This window comes from Primulina eburnea, chromosome 18 (assembly GCF_022965805.1).
Source record: "Primulina eburnea isolate SZY01 chromosome 18, ASM2296580v1, whole genome shotgun sequence".
NCBI lineage: Eukaryota > Viridiplantae > Streptophyta > Magnoliopsida > Lamiales > Gesneriaceae > Primulina > Primulina eburnea.
The window spans coordinates 30,276,255-30,296,552 of record NC_133118.1 but is presented as its reverse complement, the minus strand read 5'-3'; the positions used below and the strand labels follow the sequence as shown (position 1 = coordinate 30,296,552).

At 33.6% G+C, this 20,298-nt stretch overlaps 3 protein-coding genes and 1 long non-coding RNA gene across 5 annotated transcripts; 3 read left to right on the top strand and 1 right to left on the bottom strand.

The window, feature by feature from the left end:
* The first annotated feature begins 1,590 nt into the window (after positions 1-1,590).
* Positions 1,591-3,670, top strand: LOC140820170 (mitochondrial import inner membrane translocase subunit Tim9). The gene is made up of 2 exons (XM_073180494.1): positions 1,591-1,816; positions 3,260-3,670. The coding sequence occupies exons 1-2, from the start codon at positions 1,722-1,724 to the stop codon at positions 3,444-3,446; spliced, it is 282 nt and encodes a 93-aa protein (XP_073036595.1). The 5' UTR covers positions 1,591-1,721; the 3' UTR covers positions 3,447-3,670.
* A 2,845-nt stretch (positions 3,671-6,515) lies between these two features.
* LOC140820109 (uncharacterized) lies at positions 6,516-8,314 on the top strand. Its single transcript, XR_012115349.1, has 2 exons — positions 6,516-6,740; positions 8,077-8,314. It is a non-coding gene; the product is annotated as an uncharacterized lncRNA (long non-coding RNA).
* A 1,372-nt stretch (positions 8,315-9,686) lies between these two features.
* Positions 9,687-13,542, top strand: LOC140819996 (glycerophosphodiester phosphodiesterase GDPD6-like). Of its 2 annotated transcripts, none has more exons than XM_073180290.1 (8): positions 9,687-10,022; positions 10,939-11,117; positions 11,457-11,640; positions 11,825-11,899; positions 12,006-12,115; positions 12,246-12,464; positions 12,904-13,059; positions 13,251-13,542. In XM_073180290.1, the coding sequence occupies exons 1-8, from the start codon at positions 10,019-10,021 to the stop codon at positions 13,485-13,487; spliced, it is 1,164 nt and encodes a 387-aa protein (XP_073036391.1). In that variant the 5' UTR covers positions 9,687-10,018; the 3' UTR covers positions 13,488-13,542. The 2 variants fall into 2 exon arrangements, with proteins under 2 accessions (XP_073036391.1, XP_073036390.1); XM_073180289.1 differs by having other exon boundaries at positions 9,688-10,031.
* A 2,298-nt stretch (positions 13,543-15,840) lies between these two features.
* On the bottom strand, positions 15,841-18,843 carry LOC140819293 (exocyst complex component EXO70E2-like). The gene is made up of 2 exons (XM_073179297.1): positions 18,692-18,843; positions 15,841-18,451 (listed from the first exon to the last, which is right to left on the bottom strand). Exon 2 carries the CDS (start codon positions 17,947-17,949, stop codon positions 16,327-16,329), a length of 1,623 nt encoding a protein of 540 aa, XP_073035398.1. The 5' UTR covers positions 17,950-18,451; positions 18,692-18,843; the 3' UTR covers positions 15,841-16,326.
* Positions 18,844-20,298: the final 1,455 nt, after the last annotated feature.

Below are 20,298 nucleotides of genomic sequence, written 5' to 3'. Positions count from 1 at the left end.
ATCAAAAAATATATTGTATATAATATATACCGTTTTAATATATGATTTTATTTTATAATGAATATTTTTTATGCGTGTGGTAAGTTAAAATAATTAGCGATTAATTTTTGGTATGATAAAAATAAAATAATTTATTTTCTTTTGTTTAGTTGAAGAAATGATTGTTATAATTAAGTCTTGAGTTTAAAATATTAGTGTGAGGGCAAAAACTTGTGTGAAACGGATCGTATTTTGTGAGACAGATATTTTATTTGGGTCATCCACGAAAAAATATCACTTTTTATGCTATGATTATTATTTTTTATTGTGAATATCGATAGAGTAGTGTTAGAATCGTGACATAAAAAAAAGTAACTAGTTTGCTCAAAAAATGAAGCTTAAGAAATATATATATATATATATATATATATATATATATATATATATATATATATATATATATATATATATATATATATATATATTTATATATATATAATTTTTCACCGTGTTCACTTAACACTTATCTAGTAGAGCTACAATTTTGATATATTTCATAACATTTTATATATGAGTGTCATCTAAACTGTGAAAGTGGAATGTCGTACCAAAAGTGCATATACAAGTGTTTAGGGATGGAAATGGAGCGAGGCGGGGCGCGTTTGCCATCCCCATCCTTAGGGGTGTCAATCGGGTGGGTTGGGTCGGGTTTCAGGTCAACCCGCGAAATTTTTTTATTTTTTTTTTCAACCCGAACCCAACCCGAACCCGAAGCAACTCGAAAACCCCCAACCCGAACACGAACCCGTATAACCCGACTCAACCCGTCTAACCCGCATAACCCGAATTTTATTAATTTTTTTAAATTTTTTTTAAAAAATTAATGAAAAAAATTCAAAAAAATAAAAAATAATAATAATATTTTAATCTAAACACGTAATAACAAAATTTTCGATTTAAATTTGAAAGTTTAATCGTATAATATTAAAAGTATATTCATTAAATCAAATAAAAAATTGTTAAAAAATAAAAATATGCAAAATAATTATTAAATGATGAAAATTTATCATATAAATATACAATAAATTTTGTTCAAACATACAATATATAAAAATATAAGTAATATTTTCAAAAAAAAAGTTCGCGGGTCAACCCGCGACCCCACCCGACCCAACCCGAAACCCGCCTAACATGGCACTAACCCGATTCCACCCAACCCGAACCCGAAAAACCCCAATCCGAACCTGATTTTTTTCGTGTTGGGTCGTGTTGGGTTGACGGGTCGTGTCGCATTTTGACACCCCTACGGCCATCCTCGAATTTCATTCCCACTCCGATCTCTGTTTTTCGGGTTCGTGGAACCACGGGGATCAAATTCTCATCTTCGCCCCTATCTCCATTTTAAAAATATTAATGAGGCAAAATGAATATGGGTTCGAGTCTCGGGTTCGAGTCTCGAACTATTTTGGATATTTTAAAATCACCAAACCCGAAAAAATGGAAGAAACTCGTGGAGAAAATTCTAATCCAATGTGAATTAATTGTTCTCCAAGTCTTGAGTTATTTTGAGCCGCCCGATGTTACAAATCCTGTCCGTTCATTCTATCTCTTAAAACACGGTGAACTAAACTGCCTTGATCTTCCTCCCGAGTCCTGAAGTTAGGGTTTTAGAGAACATCGATCCCTGCACAATAGAGTTATACTTCGTGCATCGCAGTTTGCACTCTCCCGAAGTCACCGAAATGGACAAGAGCATGCTTGGAGATTTGGACGCTCTTCCGGAGGAAGATAAGCTCCGAATGACGGCCATGATCGACCAGCTCCAAATCCGCGACAGGTATGCACCAGCTAACCTAATTTGTCCGAGGCAGAATTTTGGGGGTTTTTTTTTCTAAGTTTCGGATTTTCTCCTGTTCTGTTGATGAATTGAAGATAGGTACAGCTTTATTTTGTGAGTATGTGTCTAAAATTATTTGCTGTTTCCGTTCAATTTTTTTTATTTTTATCTAAGATGCAAATTTGTTGTACTCTTTGCCTTAGGCTTACTGACAACATCATTAATTTTTCCTTCTTATTGAATGTGCTTATTCTTCTGGGAGTGTGAGATAATGTATCATAATACTATGAGGATTATTAATAATATTGTCATCTTAATAATGAAGGAGCTACAATGTATGGAGAATAAAGTGAAAGATATAATCATTTTTAACTCCAATTGTTGTAATTCTTGAGCCAAACTCTAGGTTAAGATTAAACGAGGAGGTGGAATCGTGTCCCTTGCGCCAAACGGTGCACTGATGTTTAATTTTGTATTCCTCACTTTGATCTCTATCAAATTAATACTCCATCTCTTATACTTAAGATAGATGATTGAACTAAGAATGTTTGTGTACATACTTGTTGCTTATTTAAACTTGTCGAAAACTTTCTGTAGTAATTTGGCATTATTTTCTATATCTGAGTTTTGCTTAACCTTTCTTTCGAGCTTCACTAGAGTAATTTGTGTGTTTTTATGGTCCAGAGGTATGTTACAGTCCCCTGTCTATCTCTTTCTGTACGTATGGCTATGCATGGATGTGCCTTAACTCCCAATTGCATGGCGGGCTTCCTAAAACTATACTTTTTACTCAACTTGCATTCTTTGTGAATATAATAACGAATGTATTTTCTGTCTTTTGGTGTTTGAGAGACTTTAAAGCTTGTATGCTCAGTGCTCTGTTGTTAAAAAAAAGGCTTGTATGCTTCTTGCTTGAAGTGTCATAATTCTTGCTAGTACTTGTCTTGTAATAATTCTATGGGGAACTTGATATCCTAAGTGTTCTGTAATATGTGCATAACTAATACTTGAAAGTGGCGGTTTTTTTTCTCCTCTATGTATTGTGTTCCTATATGTACTTGTCTTGTCTGTTAGCAGTAGTATTTCATTATGAATTTTCCTGAATTAGATTGTTTTTTCTTTTGTTTTCTCTCTCTGGAATAGCATCCAACACGGAGTCTTGTTTTTTTTTTTTAGATTTTTTACACATTGGTACAGTTCAGAAACTGAGTTTTGTTTTTTTCATATGTAGACCAAAGTGTCCCATCATGGATTCTTGTTTTATGAGAAGTATTGTATATTTTCTGTGTTTATGGACCAAATTATTGCATCTGACCCAAGTCTTGTCTGTTGAGAATTATCACACACCGGTTCAGATGAATTTGAATGGTTGGTTTACATAAAAAAAAACACTATATATTTGAAATGGGGGTGAAATTATATTTTCATGTGTTTATTCTGCAGTTTAAGGATGTATAACTCATTGGTGGAGAGATGTTTCACCGACTGTGTTGACACTTTCCGTCGCAAAACTCTTGACAAGCAAGAGGAAACTTGTGTTCGCAGATGTGCTGAGAAGTTCCTGAAACACTCTATGCGTGTTGGCATGAGATTTGCAGAGCTAAACCAGGGTGCTGCTACACAAGATTAGGATTCCTTTTCCATGTGTGTCTGGTCTTTTTCTGAGAATATTGGTTTTATGTTTACTTCAAACCTCTCGGGATAGAACATTATTTAGTAACCAAAGATGGTTTTGAATTCAAGGTTTCCGATTATCTTTTCGTGGTGCAAGAAAGCAGTATTTTTGCTGAAGAATTGTTATTGACGACTAGATTTTATATCGAAGTAATAATATGGAACTCCGTTTTCTGAGTTTCTCTCTCTCTTTTTTTTAAGGTAAAAATTTGTGTGAGACGGTCTCACGGATCGTATTTGTGAGACGGATCTCTTATTTGGGTCATCCATGAAAAAATATTACTTTTTATGTTAAGAGTATTACTTTTTATTGTGAATATCCGTAAGGTTGACCCGTCTCACAGATTAAGATCCGTGAGACGGTCTCGTATAAGACCTACTCTTTTTTTAAAGTATAAGCAGTTATAATGTAGGTGCACGCACTAATTTAAACAGTTTGTTTTTTTTACTTTTTTAAGCAAAAAAATCTAAAGCCACAATTTCTAAATTTTGAGTAGTATTCTATTAATTTTCGTTTAAAAAGATTTTATATATGTTAGCATCAGCTCTTTCTCAAAATCGTTTTTTGAACTTCTTTGTCGATGAGAAATTGAAGCTTCATTGATTGAAAATGACTTGTTCTAGTATATCGTTGTACGTGGTGAATGAATATGACTTGTTCTAGTATATCGTTGTACGTGGTGAATGAATAAACGTCGAATGAAATAATTTATAAGGAATAAGTGAACATAAAATATTTATATCGAGTAAATCAAAAGTTTCATTTTCTATAAAAAATTCATGATATAAAAAAAAATTATCAAATATTTTTTTGTTTAATTTTCAGTTTTTGAGTCATTTTTATGTGACTGTTTTGTTTAAATTTTCTATCTTTTTACTGAAATCAACAATTTTTTCATCATCTTGAATTTGTATGGTTTTCTCTTTTAGAACATGATAGACCTTGTTTCATTTTCTATGGCTTTGTCATTTCTTTTGTGCTTGTTATCTTCTTGTCTTCATGTTGTACTTGTTTTGAGAGAACAAGCCGTTTAGCCTGTTTAAATTTCTAATCTCGGAGTAAACATAAATTGTTGAACGTATTCACTCATAAACATTAATATATTTTGAGTAGCTACATTATGTATTGGTTTTTATTGATTATATCTACAAGTTAAAGATTATAAATAGTGGGCAATGATCAAAACTGGGAACGAGCTAACTATATATCAAACATTTGCTAGTTGTCAATAATATTGCAAGTTATACACATCCTCAAATGGTCAACAATGGATATATCAGCAAAGAAAATAAAACATATCAATAACATTAGTAAAAGTTATTTATATATTATAACGCAAAAAAGTAAACTAATGTAAAGAATAAATAAAAACAAGTACTATAGATGAAGGTTTTGTTGAATGTAATTCAGAGTTCTCAATAGATCCATATTAATTTTTAGTAATTAAATATTTTTTAGACTATAAGATAAATGTTTTACTATCGGTAGGACATTTTTTCCCGAAAGCACGATATTTTTTCCTCCCAAAAACAGAAAAAAGTTATACCTTTTGTTTACGCAAAGTAAAAAGTAATAAAATATTTTAAATGGTTTATTTCCTCAAATACAACGAAGGTGAATTTTACAAATCAATAACAATTAGCTTAAAACACTTTTACAAGCACAACAAATACTTTAAATCCCTTCTATCAAATCCAAGCTAGATCCTTTGGTTGGCTGAGCTAAGCATTAAAACATAAATTAAAAGACCAAAAACTCACAAAGCATAAGAAAACACAAGCATACAAAACAGGAGACTAAACTAAAAAACAATACAAAATCCCAAAAACCACTGCCTAAGCAACAAAAAGGCAAATAAAACGCAGGAAACTGATAACAAGCCGAAACAAACAAGAACCACATATTCCCTTGTATTTCTGTCATTGAACAAATCATCTGAAAACAAAATCATATACGAAGTCTGTTCATTTTAGGAACAAGAGAGCAGTAGGAATAACTCACTTATTTCTCTCTTCCACTTCCCAGTAGAAGGGAAACCGGTGCTTCAAAAACTTAAACATAAGAACAACATAGATTTTTTAACCGGTAGGACATTGTTTGAGAATGGCTTTGACTGAGGTGAAGGAGAATACAATGACATTGGCGAGGTGCTAAGAAGTGAGAGGGAGCTTTTGAGCTTGAATAAAGAACATCAACAGCAAATTCAAGAGATTAAGCTGTTGTTCGAAGAGAAAAACCTAGAGATAAATTTCAGGATGTGATTATTTTCTGTTGAATTGATCGAGATGAATGTGTTAAAACTTTTAAATACTTATGTGATATTTGAGATATCTTTTTTTTATAAGTGTAAATATTTGGAAGCAAATGCATCACCACTCATTATATTTAGTTTTTTTATATAATAAGGTGACCATGCTCAAGAAATTGCTTTCTTGTTGACCCGAAATGACCTATTTCTCACTGCATTCGGTTTCTTACCTTTTAATGCTATGAAGCCACACCATTCATGTTTGATCTACTGGTATGAGTTCTTCACCCTTTGCAGAAGTTGGTTACTTAATCTTTTCTCTATTATTCATGTCCTAGGATTTTGTAAGCTCGAGATATTGATATTCGACTTTAAAACAAAATTAAGCGTTAAAACAGAAACCAAAAACCCAAACATGAAAAACAGGAGACCAAACTAAAACACAATACAAAATCCCAAAAACCACTGCCTAAGCAACAAAAAGGCAAATAAAACGCATAACACAGTCAATTTTGATATTATATTTGATCTGATTCGTTTATAAAAAATATTATTTAAATTTTGTCAGATCTTATCACATTAGACCTACTTTTAAACTTAAAATTAATTATCGATTTCGATTTCGATGTTGATTTTGGCCTTTCATTTATAAGAACATAATGGAAATCGAGCCACAATTTTTTGGAGTCGAAAAAAAAGGATCTTGGTTTAGGGTTCGAAGTGTGTTCAATTTAATTAACCGATTTATTATTTATTTAAATCTTCATAAAAAGAATTCAATAAAGGCCCCTCTACTCCTGGTTTCTCTCCCTAAAACCCCGATCCAAAACCCTAACATCTACACGCACTGAAAAAACGCACACTCGAGTTATCTCCGCCGTGGGTAGCAGAAAAGCGAGGAAGAAGGCGTTCTGATGGCGGATGGAGTGTTATCGGTGGAGAATATCAAAGCTTTTTGGCACTCTCAAGTCCATGATCCTGAAAAATGGGAGCTCAACATGGTATTTTTGAATCACCTTTTTCTATTGCTTCTCTAATCCTTTTCGGTGTTTAAATTTTTCTTTGTTTTTAGAGATAAAATTGGTAGTAAAGTGAATTTATTTGCCGATAGGTTGAGTTTTATTTGTGATCACTGGGATGAGGAACTTTTTCCTTGTATGTTTCGCAGCTGAGATTTTTACATCTGATCTTTGGTTTTATGGAATAAAAGTAATTATTGTTTAGCATTTTTTGAGCTTCGATGAGTCGTTCTGGTTGTTTGAATTGACAGGGAAAACATTTTTCAGTTTTTTCGAAACCAGTGGAGTGTATGTTGATTGCTTGTTTTTACTCCTACAAAATCACGAAATCAATTAGATCTCTGGGAATATGGACGGTGGAGGTAGATATGAATGGATTGCAGCGCTCACTGCATCTTAGACATTTTTCAGCCCCTTTTAGTGCAGGGTTTGCTATCTTTCCAATAGGGTATTTTTGGATGTTGGACTGGGAAAACTTTTTTGTTTTTTTGATTTTGAAAGAAATGTGAAGATATCCTATTGTAAGGACTAATTTTTGCTAGAAGAACAGGGTACAGCGACCCAAATACAGAAAAGGAACAAATCAAATCAAACCAAAAAAGAAATCTAAAACATGCGAATTTCTGGATAAGCTATTTCCATGAGATCGCAGCGAAGAATTTTCTCTAGACTAGAAGGAAATGCATCCAAAAAAGAGAATTTGTTGACAACTATTAATGGCAAAATTTGCGAGGCAATCCACAGCTTGATTCCCCGCGCAATAAATATGAACGATCTCTACACAATGATCCCGAGTTAGCAAAGCCTTGATATCTTCCAATAATCTTGGAAAGAAAATTCCATGAAAATTAGTTTTCACCATTTTCACCTGCCTCAAGGAATTTGTGATGGGAATATAATGATATAATCCATCGTGAACGTGGGGAATAATGTTGAATACCAAATGGATTGGTAAAAGGAATGGCAAAAATTTACGATGTTTTTCGCTCTCCCAGTTCGGATTCCAATTTAATATACCAACTTTACAACCTGTTCAGTTATCTTTTTGTGCAAAGGATTTGCAGTTTTGTGGATAACCTTATTTTTGTTGTTTCATTGGTTCGTTGGAAGATTTAGTGTTTAAGAAATTCGTAGACATCATTTTCTTTGCATACGCCCTACTACTTTCTTAGATCCAAAAAATTCACCAGCAGTCTTATTTTTGTGAGTATTTTTTTTATTGTTGGTCTAAATTTACGACTCTAAATCGCTCTGCTATATGCTTTCTGATGTCTTTTTTTTATTTAACTCATTATCCCATTCTTTTCTCTCATTTCAGAAGTTATTCCGTGCATTTGGGCTCTTTGCTGGCTCCATTGTCTTGATGCGCCAGTATGGTTATATGATGGCCATATGAAAATGAACTGCACTACCAAGTGCCTAGCTATTTCAGTGTGGTGGCTCGTTTTTTGGCTCTGCTTTCACTTTCCATTAATCATTTTCTAAATCAATGTTTTTTAGACCAGCTGTTTGTGAAACAAGTTTTACATCGATGAAATTTTAATTGCAACGAAGAACATCGGATTTTCTTTTTTTGTATATGCACTTGAAATTTATTCTAAATTCCTTGTTTTACACCCTTTCCTCTTGGTTTTCCTACCGATGTGAGGGTGAAGAGTTAGTATAAGATATTCCCATCTTGTTTTGTGGAGCTCAATTGCTGTTTCTTGAATGTTTTACTAGTTCACCATTGCCATGGAGAAAAAGAAACCATCATCTCAAACAGGACATGTCCTGGTATCTGAGTACCTTTTGGGAGTTATTTGGATCAACCAAAGAAGTAAGTTTTTGAGATGCAGGTAATCTTCTTGATTGCCAACACCAATATTGGTCAAAAATCACCGGTCCCGTGCAATCAAAACGATTGCAAACACCTTAATTTTCGATTATTGTAAATGTAGGAAGCCTGTTTTTAATGAATCTCGAGGGTCTTTGCTCCTAATGAGAATCAAGATATTGTTAGAGCACTTGAGATTTTGATGACTGATTTCAAAGATTATCGTGAGATTAGAGCTCTCATGTGCTTTGGGTTCAACCTATCTAAAGATATTATGTCAAATATACATTCAACAATTCATATTTATTCTTAATATAATGTTCATAAATTTTTTTGTTACGAGAACTAATAATATCATTGGGTACATATTATGGGCTTGGGGGAAATGTTCGATTATGAAATATTATTCCAAAAAGATGAAGATGCTCATAAAAAGTTGACCCACATTTATCTAGACAATGTGTATCGAGCACATGAAATTTTTAGTCATCGATTTAAATGATGATGTTAAATTATAAACAAGTGAGTGGTCTCTGTGAGCGCTCAGAAATCTGTGATATGGTATCTTACTGATATGACATACTCTAGGATGGTTTGTTGAGTGGATAATAAGGATAGATATAGCAATATTTTCGTTAAATTTTCGTTTTAATATCATTTTGACCGTTTAAGATCCATTATATCAAATAGTATAAAATAGGTCAACCGTGTCAAATGATTATTAAAAAATATTTAACATAAATATTTACATAATATCTATTATTCTCTCACAACACACTTTAGTATAAAAATTAATATTTTTTTAGGATGACCCAAATAAAAGATCATTTCCTAAAATACGCCCCGTGTGTAGTTTCACACAAGTTTTTGCCGTATATCGTGGTGATATGTAAATGTGCTTATCAATATAATTCTAAAAAATTAATAATTTATTTCCGTAATTTTGGTTAAAATGATTGAAATTGATTGTGAAATGTAAAGGTTACAAGATTATAATTAATTTAACAAAAATAAAAAAATAATTTTTTTTTCATATAATATATACAAATAATTGATATTTTGTCGATTATTTATAAGAACAAATGAATCTTTTTAAAGAAAAATAAGAACAAATGAATGGTGGATGATATGGAAGAGAGATGGATTACACACACATGCACCAAATTATTCGCTTCTATGGCATCAGCAGTCAAACCAACACAAAATAGTCGAAGAATTAAAGGCCTGAATTCCTAAAATAATCAAGAACCTTTGAGACGGCCTTCTCTCTCGCATGCTTTCTCCTCCGATGGTTGGAATATTCGCACAGTTTATGTAGATCCAAGGCAAAGAATCCGCATTCGCGACGATATATAATGAAGAAACAAGGAACCATTTGAATCAAAATTTGTATTTAAAGAGCATTCAAAGAGGGAGGAGGAAAACGGGATCAGCACCAGAGCTAATGGGTTCGTTCTGTGAGTATCAATTTTATGCATTTCTTGAAATTTGCTCAATGTTTCTTGTGATCGTACAGAGAGATTATGGCGATAATTTACTGATTTTGTTTGTTTAAAGATATAGCGTTTGCTTCTGTTTTTTAATTTCGGTAGAATGCATGATTAAATGTCGAGTCTGCTTTGTTACGTATATTGCTGCTTTCTGGAATGTATCGAACTATATCAGTTTTGGGCAGCTGGGTTTTGTGGGATTTTTATGAATTTTACTTCTGTGTCAGCAATGTCTGAACTGATTTATGTTTGAACATTTTTCTGTTTAAAAATTTGTTGCAAAATTAGATAGTATTTGATGATTCATACAATCGGAGCAACTTGAGCTACACGGGCATCAAGCATTCGATCAAATCAATCTGATTTTTGGTATTTTGTACTCAGATTTCGTTGATGACAGTCGGTTTGGATGTTAAAAGTCTTGAGCTTTGTAGTCGGTGACATGAATTTTTGCTCATGCTTGTTAAGTTTGAGTGGCAAACTGCCAGCTGGTGCATATTTGTTGTGTTTATGGAAGAAACAGCCTCAGAAGGACAACATAGTCTGAAAAGATTTTACGTGCTCAAATTAGCTTATCTGATGGCTATTGTTGATGTGGTTTACTCTCACACAACGTTACATAGCAGGAATTTGTTAATCTCTTTATTTTAATTTAACTAAAATTCTGTGTTGTGTTGTTTAATTCTGTAAAATGCTTGTCTCTATCAGTTGGTAATTTTGTTTCATGTTCTAAGAATTATTGTATTACAATTGTGTGCTTCAAACTGATACTATGTAAAATTTTCCTTTCAATACTAAAAAAAAAAAACAAAAGATTGGCATCACGTACCTATTTCCCAGTGCTCAGTTTTATATGTCCTGCATTGCTTTGCAGGTCATGCCCCTCTCTTTTTTCTTCTATTGATTGTTGGGTGCTCGGCAAGAGCTCTTTACCCTCTTCCCAGCAGAAGAAATGACAGAAACAGACAGCCACTTCAAACATTTCGTCCATACAACATTGCACATCGTGGTTCGAATGGAGAAATTCCCGAAGAAACAGCTGCTGCTTACATGGTATATTTTCCTGTACCTTCCATATATATATGTGCTTATTATTGTCGTCCAACATGTCTTACTGAAGTTCCTTCTCGTTGTCAGTAATTAATTAATTCAGTTACTTCCATGAAATTAACATCATGATCTCAAATGCATCATTCTCGATATCATGGCTCAGTAGTAGTTAATACCTTTTGAACTAGTATAGAGACTTGAATATGGTCAGTTCAAAGCTAATATTGTTCACTCACAACAGGCCAATCCTAATGCGAATTTTTTATCAATGTTGGATTGATTAGTTATATTTTCTGCACGCTACGGTCATATTTGATATATATGTGATAAACTAACTTGCAGCGAGCTATTGAAGAAGGGGCTGATTTCATAGAGTCTGATATTCTGTCTTCAAAAGATGGTGTTCTTATATGCTTCCATGATGTAAACCTTGATGATACAACTGATATAGCTATGCACAAGGAATTCTTTGATAGAAAGAGGACTTATGAGGTTCAAGGGGACAATATTACAGGCTATTTCACAGGTTAGAACACAATCAGAACTGGAAATATTTTTCTGGCATTGCTATCTTCACATTTCATGCATCTGATCGAGGTGGACTTTAAGGTGTGATCTATGTTTGCCATAATTCATCTGTGTCACAGTACAATATTTTCTGCTTATTTTTTGTAGTTCAAAATTTTTATATCTGCTGTTATGATGTCCAGTTGATTTCACCATAGAAGAGTTAAAATCGTTGCGAGTGAAGCAGAGATATCATTTTCGGGATCAGCAGTATAACGGTTAGTCTTGAAGATGTGGTACAATTATATGAAAATAAATATGAAACACATTATGTCCGAAACAGAAAAGCCAACACCTTTAATTTGTTTCATATCCACTTTGCAGGTAAATTTCCTATAATCACTTTTGAAGAGTTTATTTCAATCGCTCTTGATGCACCACGAGTTGTTGGAATATATCCAGAGATAAAAAATCCAGTATTTATCAATCAACATGTAAGTTCCTTCTTTTCTTCTTACTACAACCCTATCTTATTTCGAGTAACAGATTTGAATGATAAACTGACTACTTATTTGTCTTAAAAAATGTTGACTCGTCTGGTGTTTACACTATTTGTTTGAGCAGGTGAGATGGTCAGGTGGAAAGAAATTTGAGGATAAATTTGTCGAGACACTCGAGAAGTACGGATATAAGGGATCCTATTTGTCAAAGCAATGGTTGAAACAACCTGTTTTTATCCAGTCGTTTGCACCCACGTCTCTTACCTATATATCCAACCTGACTGATGTGCCCAAGATTTTTCTTATTGATGATACAACGATGCCTACTCAGGATACAAATCAGGTCTATACTTTTCACTTCATCCTTTTTTACATCTGGCCAGATAATAACATGTTCTTTTTGGGGTAGAATTTTGGCTATTATTTAAGTTGTGCACAAATTCTTTCCAAAAGCCAAAGCATGAAATACAAACAGTTTTAATTTTAATGATCATCTGATCCCATTGTAGGCTATAAAGTTTGAGAAAAACTCCTTGAGCAAAAGTTCTGTTTGGTTGGCCATCTTGACTGTAATATGGCGGTATCCACTAGTTTTTCACGTTTACAGAGAATTACATGATGCTTACTATGTTCGCCAGATTAGTTTTTGTATTCATTACTTCATGAAATTGTCTTCACTCACAAGACAATATCCTTTCTCGCATCAACTCAAGATTCTTGTTATCTGTATATATTCTTAATCTAATGCTAGAAATGTGACACGAATGCTAATGCTGTGACAGTCATTTTGGGAGATCACTTCAGATAAATATCTCGACTTTATCAAAGAATATGTTGTGGGAATCGGACCTTGGAAGGATACCCTTGTTACAGCATCAGATAATTATCTGCAAACGCCCACCGATCTTGTAGCTAGGGCACACACTCATAATCTTCAGGTACAAACTCGTTTTTGCCAGGAATAATCAATCCAAGCATAACAAATACCGAGTATTCTTTATGGACATTTCTAAACTCAAAGATTGTGTCATTCGTGCGAAACATTCCATATTAGTTGATGTTACTTTACTTACAATCTCAACGAATATGTCAAGAATCAGAAGCATCTTAAAATGGTGTTTTGATTCAGGTGCACCCCTACACATTCCGAAACGAGAACCAGTTTCTGCACTTCAACTTCAGTGAAGACCCATATAACGAATACAAGTATTGGATGCACACGATTGGTGTTGATGGACTCTTTACAGATTTCACAGGCAGTCTCCATCAGTATCAGGAGTGGGCTTCGCCATTCCCGTCTGATGAGGAAGACGCTTATAAATTACTAGATAAGATTGTATCCATGATCACAAAGTTCAAACATTAGTAGTTCTATGCAATGTAGAATTTTGTTCGATTGCTTTTGGCTGGTACATACAGCTACAACTTGTGTAGTTCAACTGGCTTGCTTGCATTTTCTCTTCCTTGTAATATTTCTGAGGTAGAGAAAATAAAGTGCAAAAAACACAACATAAACATAAATACATTCTGATACATAAAATAATATTAATCTCAAAAGTATTTATTTATCACACGGTTGACGGTATAACACATCTGTTAGATGAGTCAACTCGATCTATGTCTATGATGAAAAGTAATATTTTTTTTAATAGTATCGTCAAAATTTACTTGTTTGTGTTTATTTATTTCATTTTTGTAGTTCAAAGATATTAAAATGACATGGTCACCTAGGAGGCAGCTTACATACATAAATCAAATTATAACATTTACGTGATTTTTTCTAAAATATGTAGCTTCTCGAATATTTAAACATATCTTTTAGAAATTTGAACAAAGTTATTCTTTAATATTTCTTGTAGGGATGTAAGTGATCCAAATCAAATCGAACAGTATCAGGCTTGAGCTTGGCTCGTTTAAGATTAATTCAAGCTCGAGCTTGATTCGAGCTTTTATCATCTGGTTTGAGTTTGGCTCGTTTAAGATTGATAGAGCTCGAGCTCGAACTTTATTCGAGCTTTTATCATCAGGCTAGAATTCGACTTGTCTTGAAATTACCAAGCTTGTGAAAAGTTAGAGTTCGACTCGTTAAAAGCCCGTTTATCATGTTAATCAAGTCGGGCTCGAGCTTGGTTTATTAATAGCTCGTTTATCTTATTTAACAAGCCTGACTTGAGTTCGGCTCGTTTTCGAGCTCATAAAACATACAATTGAGCTCGAATTTGAGCTTGATTCGAGCTTGTTAAAATTAAATATATCTATGAACTAATTTTATATTACACATAAAAGTTTAACTTTTATTAGTACTAATATTTTTATTTTTCAACTCAACAAATGAGACAAGCTCGAGCTTACGAGCCATCTAAACGAGCCGAGTTCGAGCTCACGAGCCTATTAACGAACATGTTTGCGAGCTCACGAGCCGAATATGCTTAGGCTTGAGCTTGGTTTGATTAAGTTGTCGAGCTCAAAATCGAGCTTGAGCTTGGTTTGATATGATTAACAAACGAACTCAAACAAGCTTTTTATTGAGCCGAGCTCCAAACAGCTCGCGAACAGTTTGGTTTGTTTACATCCCTAATTTCCTGGTTATTTATTATATTAGGTCATCTCCAACCCAAAACTCTATTTGAGAGCAACTTTATTTTAAAACAGTGCAGTTTCTACACCAAATACAATATCATCTCTTACTCATATACTTCAAATCTTACTCTAAAAAGAATATTCTTTTTTATTTGATTTATTTAATTTTTTTCTTATTAATTATCAAATGTGTATTTTTAAAATTTAGTGATATAATTACTATTATATTTTATTAATAATTATGATTCATGTGGGCCGAGATGAGTGGGTGGAACTCTTGTGAAAAGCTCGACTCACTCTTTTTTTTTTTTTTTATTTTAAAGTGGGGAAATCGTCAGAATCGTAATCTTGGTGGTGATTCTTGTTTCTTTACTCAATACGGATTCCTCGTCAAATGGTCTGTCAATCACATCCATGGCCACTGTGGCCTACACAGAAACCAGCTCAGATTCTATATGGGACAATTTGGAAATGATGGCAGGGGACTTCGATGGAAAAGCTGGTCTAGATTGTGCATTCGGAAAACAGATGGCGGTTTGGGCTTCAGGAGAATACAAGAATATGATACTGCCCTCTTAGCCAAACAAAGCCAAGATGCGAGGGTGCTCAAGATGCCAGATCTAAACAATCCATATATTGAAACAAATTGTCCTCCAGTGCTTGCCCAAGCAACAGTGAACTCCTTAAGGATTACACCAGATGGAAGTTGGGATATTGACATAATCAAAGACCAGAAACTGATTCTATCAATTCCCTTAAGCAGCCGTACTTGTGATGATATTTGGATGTGGGTGGATGACAGCAAAGGGCTCTATACAGTGAGGAGTGGATACAAAGCTTTAATGAATGCTAATGCCATATTGCAAAATTCAGTGATCATAAACTGGAAATTTTTTTGGAAAATGCGAGTCCCACCAAGAGTCAGGAATTTTACCTGGCGAATGCTTTCAGCTTGTTTACCAACATTAAAAGCTCTTGAAACCCGTAGAGTCGAAGTCTCCGAAACTTGCCCCCTCTGTCACAATGAATCTGATTTTCATGCCCACGGTCTAGCCAAGGCGATTGTTTCCTTGCCTGATCTTATAGGAAAGACCACCCCCTCCTTTAGTTATTTATGTTGTATTTCTTCCGGATATTCCTTAATATTAATCCCATGTTTTATTCAAAAAAACAAAGTTTACAACTAGTTGAAACTATCATTTCATGTACAATGTGGAATAGAGTGTTCCATTCTCTTCAAACACTTTTTTTTTTTTCAAGTTGAATAAAAATGTTAAATGCAAGATAAAGTGAATATTGTGCAAAAACAAAAGCTAACACTACACACAGTCACACACACAAAAAGCCCCTAACTGAGACTAGTCAAGGAGGAAGAGTGATTTAGGACCATTCAAACTTACATCCTTCGCAAATGGTTCAACGACTTTGATGTACCCTCGAGAAGATCGAGAATGTAGGTTTCCAAATCTTGTTCTGTATACTTTATGTACTTGTCACCGATATTGGAAATGTTATGTACAAAGGTACGATATGCAAGGACAACCGTCTTCGAGGCTGAGATCCTTAGTTCCTCGCGAAGCTCCAGATCTGGAACACACCATCCCGTTTGGTTTCTATATAAATCCTCAAAAGCAGTGTTGAAAGCATGAATTCTTGCCTTTAGAGTTGCCTTTCCCTGTTTTCTCATCACCACGTAGCAATGGAAGTACTGAACTCCAAGTGGTTCGTTCATAGCATGTTGCATATTTCCGATACTTACAAATGTGTTCTCGGATCCAATCATCCCCCAAGTAAGTTCTGACATTGGAGCTCTTAACTTTTTGAACCATGTAATGCATATTATTCATTAAAAATATTTGCTTCAAAGCAAGATCTTGATATGAGTTGGATTTCTTGTCTAAGTTGGCTTCTAGTATTGATGTAAATGACCGCAAGTGATCAGCCGCAGCATTATTATCTTCAAGAAGCAAATTGAGGCTATCACCGTAATCTACAAAGCAGATCATGTAGTTTGCAGTGTACTTAGTCAGAGGGTGAATACCACCATTTGCAGAAAGGGCAGTGGAGGAACAAGACGCGATGTAATTTCCAAAACCCATAGAGGTGGCCTTAGCCGAATCCCCTAGTCGAGCCAAAAGCTCATGGAATTCAATGTTGATAATCAGGCCAGTTTCTTGAGGATATAAAGCGTTTACATCGGGGATAAGGGAGACTAAATCATCGTACATGTTAAGTAAGCAATAGAGCCATTCTGGTCTATGGGGTCCGAGTGCCACAGCTTGGCCAAAATCCAGGAGGCATAGAACAGAAGCCTTTGAAGCCTCGGCTAAGCAAATAGAACTAGTGCAACCATATGCTCCAAGAACTTGGTCGAAGAGGCGTTTTGCACTAGCAAGATAAACACCAATGAATGCCCTCATAGCACGGCGCCATTTCCGGATTCTGGAGTTCAAGCATTCCCACTCCATCGCAAGCACATCTGCAATCCTAAGCCGCTCGATGTTTAGAACTGCCAAATACTCGGCCATCGACACTCTCCAGAATTTCACAAAAGCCTGGCAGAATTCTTGATCATAACCTGAATCAAACATTGATTTCGCTATTGACTTTATTTGAGGTATCATGTCAGGATGGACCAGATCCATCAAATACTCTTCAGTCTCTGTGCCGCTGCTTTCCCTTCGAGATGCATTCTCCACAGAATTTTCGTCATTTGAAATGATCGATTCCTCGTACACAAAACCCTCCTCGCAAACAGGAGGTAGCACATAACCATGCCCAAAACACTGCTTGTTCTGATCAAGTATATGGACCAACTCTTCTTGGAGCCTAACCATAGCTATTTGCTGAATAGTTTGAGCTTGATCGAGAATTCCCTTCATTTTCCTACTTCTCTTCACCATCACACTTTCCAAGCTCTGAACCAAGATCCGAACCTCATCAATAGCTTTCAAATAATCTAAAACTATGGAGGGGCTGGAATCCCATATCCTCGAGTGGTTCGAATGCAAATTCATGATCATGTCCCGAGCTGAAGCAAGCCTATCCTCAATCTCTATATTATCTTCTACATCACCCTCATTGAGTCCAATCATTTTAGACAATTCAACGCATAATCCAGCAATATTTCTTTTCATATCCTGGTTCAATATCTTGGTCGACTCAAGAGCCTTAACAGAATGATAAGCTACAAGAATCAAATGCTGTTGTCCATCAAGGACTCCATCCACCAGTTCAGAATCCTCCATTACCGATAATCAAAGACTACCCAAATAATCAAGACAGCAAATTGGCACAAGTATGCTTCTCTGGATGGTACTAGGGAAACAAATTCAAAATCTACTCCACCAAAAGGATAGTAAATCAAGGTAAAGCAAGGTTTTAAGGCATGGTAGTATTAGCCTTTAAGCTCTACTAGCCAGACCTATGAACTTTGAACGGGAGTATCATTGACTGACACAGAAGAAAATTTTTCCAAGATCTTTCTTGCAACCACATCCCACTCGACTTTGAAAGCATAAAAACTAAAGGATAAAAGGGTGTTGACCGAAAGAGGACACTGATCCACAGCCCCCCAATTTGGACTTCAACAAAGAACAATACCAGTAAATCCCAAATGAAATTTCCCACAAATTCCACAGAAAGATAAATCAGCACAGAGGATTCAAGAATCAGAACAGAATTTCAGGGGATTTTCCTTCTTGATCACTTTCAGGGTCAAAACAGTTCACACTTATCAGAAGACCGCTGCTTAAATTGCAAAGAAAGAACAAATTTAACCCAAACCGAGTAAAGAAGATTTACCACGTAAAGAACTATTATTATCAACAACCAAAATAAAAAAATAATCTTTTTTTTCACTCACAAATTTGGAATTCGAGATGAATATGTAGCCTACTACGAAATAGTCCAGAACAAAGGGACAACAAAAAACAAAACAGAAATAGGTAGTGATACAATAAAGAAGATAAAAAGAGAATAGCTTCAGACCTAAAGATTTTTACTTGATTCTTGGAATAGCGAAGCACTAAAAAAGAAAACTTTTTTTTTATTTTTATGTAATCTGGGAATTTGAGAAAGACCAAGAACTGCCTCCAAGAAGTAGGAAGGAAGCTCACGCGTTTTTGCCAGGAAGCAGAGCGTTCTTTGAAAATAACATAATATGTAATTATATATATTATATTATAAATTTTGCATGAAGTTAAAAAAAAAAATTATTGTATTATATATATTATATTATAAATTTTGCATTAAGTTAAAAAAAAGTAATAATTAATTTTGGAATTTTAAAATTGATGATACCAAACTACTTCATTTTCTTTTAATAAAACACTACGACAAAAATGAGTAGGTATCTCGTGAGACGATCTCACGAATCTTTATATGTGAGACGGGTCAATCCTACCGATATTCAAAATTAAAAGTTATACTTTTATGCGTAATAATTTTTAAACAACAATTTTGAAAAAATATCATAAAATTAGTATGAATATCATTTTTATAAAAATATATTTGATGTAATGTTTTAGAAACAATTAATTTCGAATATTTATGTAAATATTTTTGATATTATATAAATTTTCTACTTCTAATCATATTATATAATTTGTGGTACACAGAGGACATTTGCATAAAACAAGAGCCACGACATCGCAAGGACTTTCTCTGCAACTACGAATCAATAAATAGTAGTATATTGATGCATTACGTGTTTGTATAATATTTTTTATAATTAATTTAATTTTTATTTAAATGAGAGTCAAAATGTATTTATAAAAAATAGTGAGAGATTACACTACAATTTTGACGAATTTGTCTATAATGAAGGGGCAAAAATGGATATACATATTTTGGTGTTCTTGACGGTTTCTATCATGTCCTCAACTTTAATAAAATAAAATAAATTTCCAAGTATTTGACACGTTTTTGTTTTAAATAAATTAATAAGTAATTAACATTTTTTAAAAATTGTGTGTGTGTGTGTATATATATATATATATATAAATATTTACCATTCCAAAAAAAAAAAAAAACTTATGTTAATTTTTTCGATAAATTTCTAATAATAATAATAATACTAATAATCTTACACAATTTTTTTTCCATACTTTCTGAAAACAAATAAAACATATATTATGCTTGTCTTAAATATATAAACTTGTTTGTTTTTCTACACAAATTAAAAATTTCATTTGGAAAAACAAAATTTACAAACAAACTTATTTCTCGAACTTTATTTAATTCAATAAAAATAATAGTTGCATGTATTAAAATACTTAGTTAATTGACATATATTAGTAGAAAAAAAAATATTCTTTAATATAAAAAACTTGATTATATTATATATTTGAAAGAAAACAAATTTATTTTTTAAATGAGTGACCGAATAATTAATAATATTTTTGACTCTCCATTTTCAGACTTTTTGACTTGTGGACCAATAATGTTAGGGACAAATCAAATGTTTTAGAGGAAACGTTGTTGGACCAATTCTTGGGATTATAATTTATTGAGCATTAAATTATCTTCATTAATTTTTTTTAAAAATAATATTGATGAAATCATATGATTCGAGAAAAATATGTTAAATATGGATT

What these genes read in the sequence shown, in the direction of transcription:
- LOC140820170 (XM_073180494.1), top strand. Translation starts at nt 1,722, where the DNA reads ATGGACAAGAGCATGCTTGGAGATTTGGACGCTCTTCCGGAGGAAGAT. An exon ending in CAGCTCCAAATCCGCGACAG is followed by an intron (nt 1,817 to 3,259) that starts GTATGCACCAGC and finishes TTTATTCTGCAG; the next exon opens with TTTAAGGATGTATAACTCAT.
- LOC140819996 (XM_073180289.1), top strand. An exon ending in AAACAGCTGCTGCTTACATG is followed by an intron (nt 11,118 to 11,456) that starts GTATATTTTCCT and finishes ACTAACTTGCAG; the next exon opens with CGAGCTATTGAAGAAGGGGC. An exon ending in TCGGGATCAGCAGTATAACG is followed by an intron (nt 11,900 to 12,005) that starts GTTAGTCTTGAA and finishes TCCACTTTGCAG; the next exon opens with GTAAATTTCCTATAATCACT.
- LOC140819293 (XM_073179297.1), bottom strand. Translation starts at nt 17,949, where the DNA reads ATGGAGGATTCTGAACTGGTGGATGGAGTCCTTGATGGACAACAGCAT.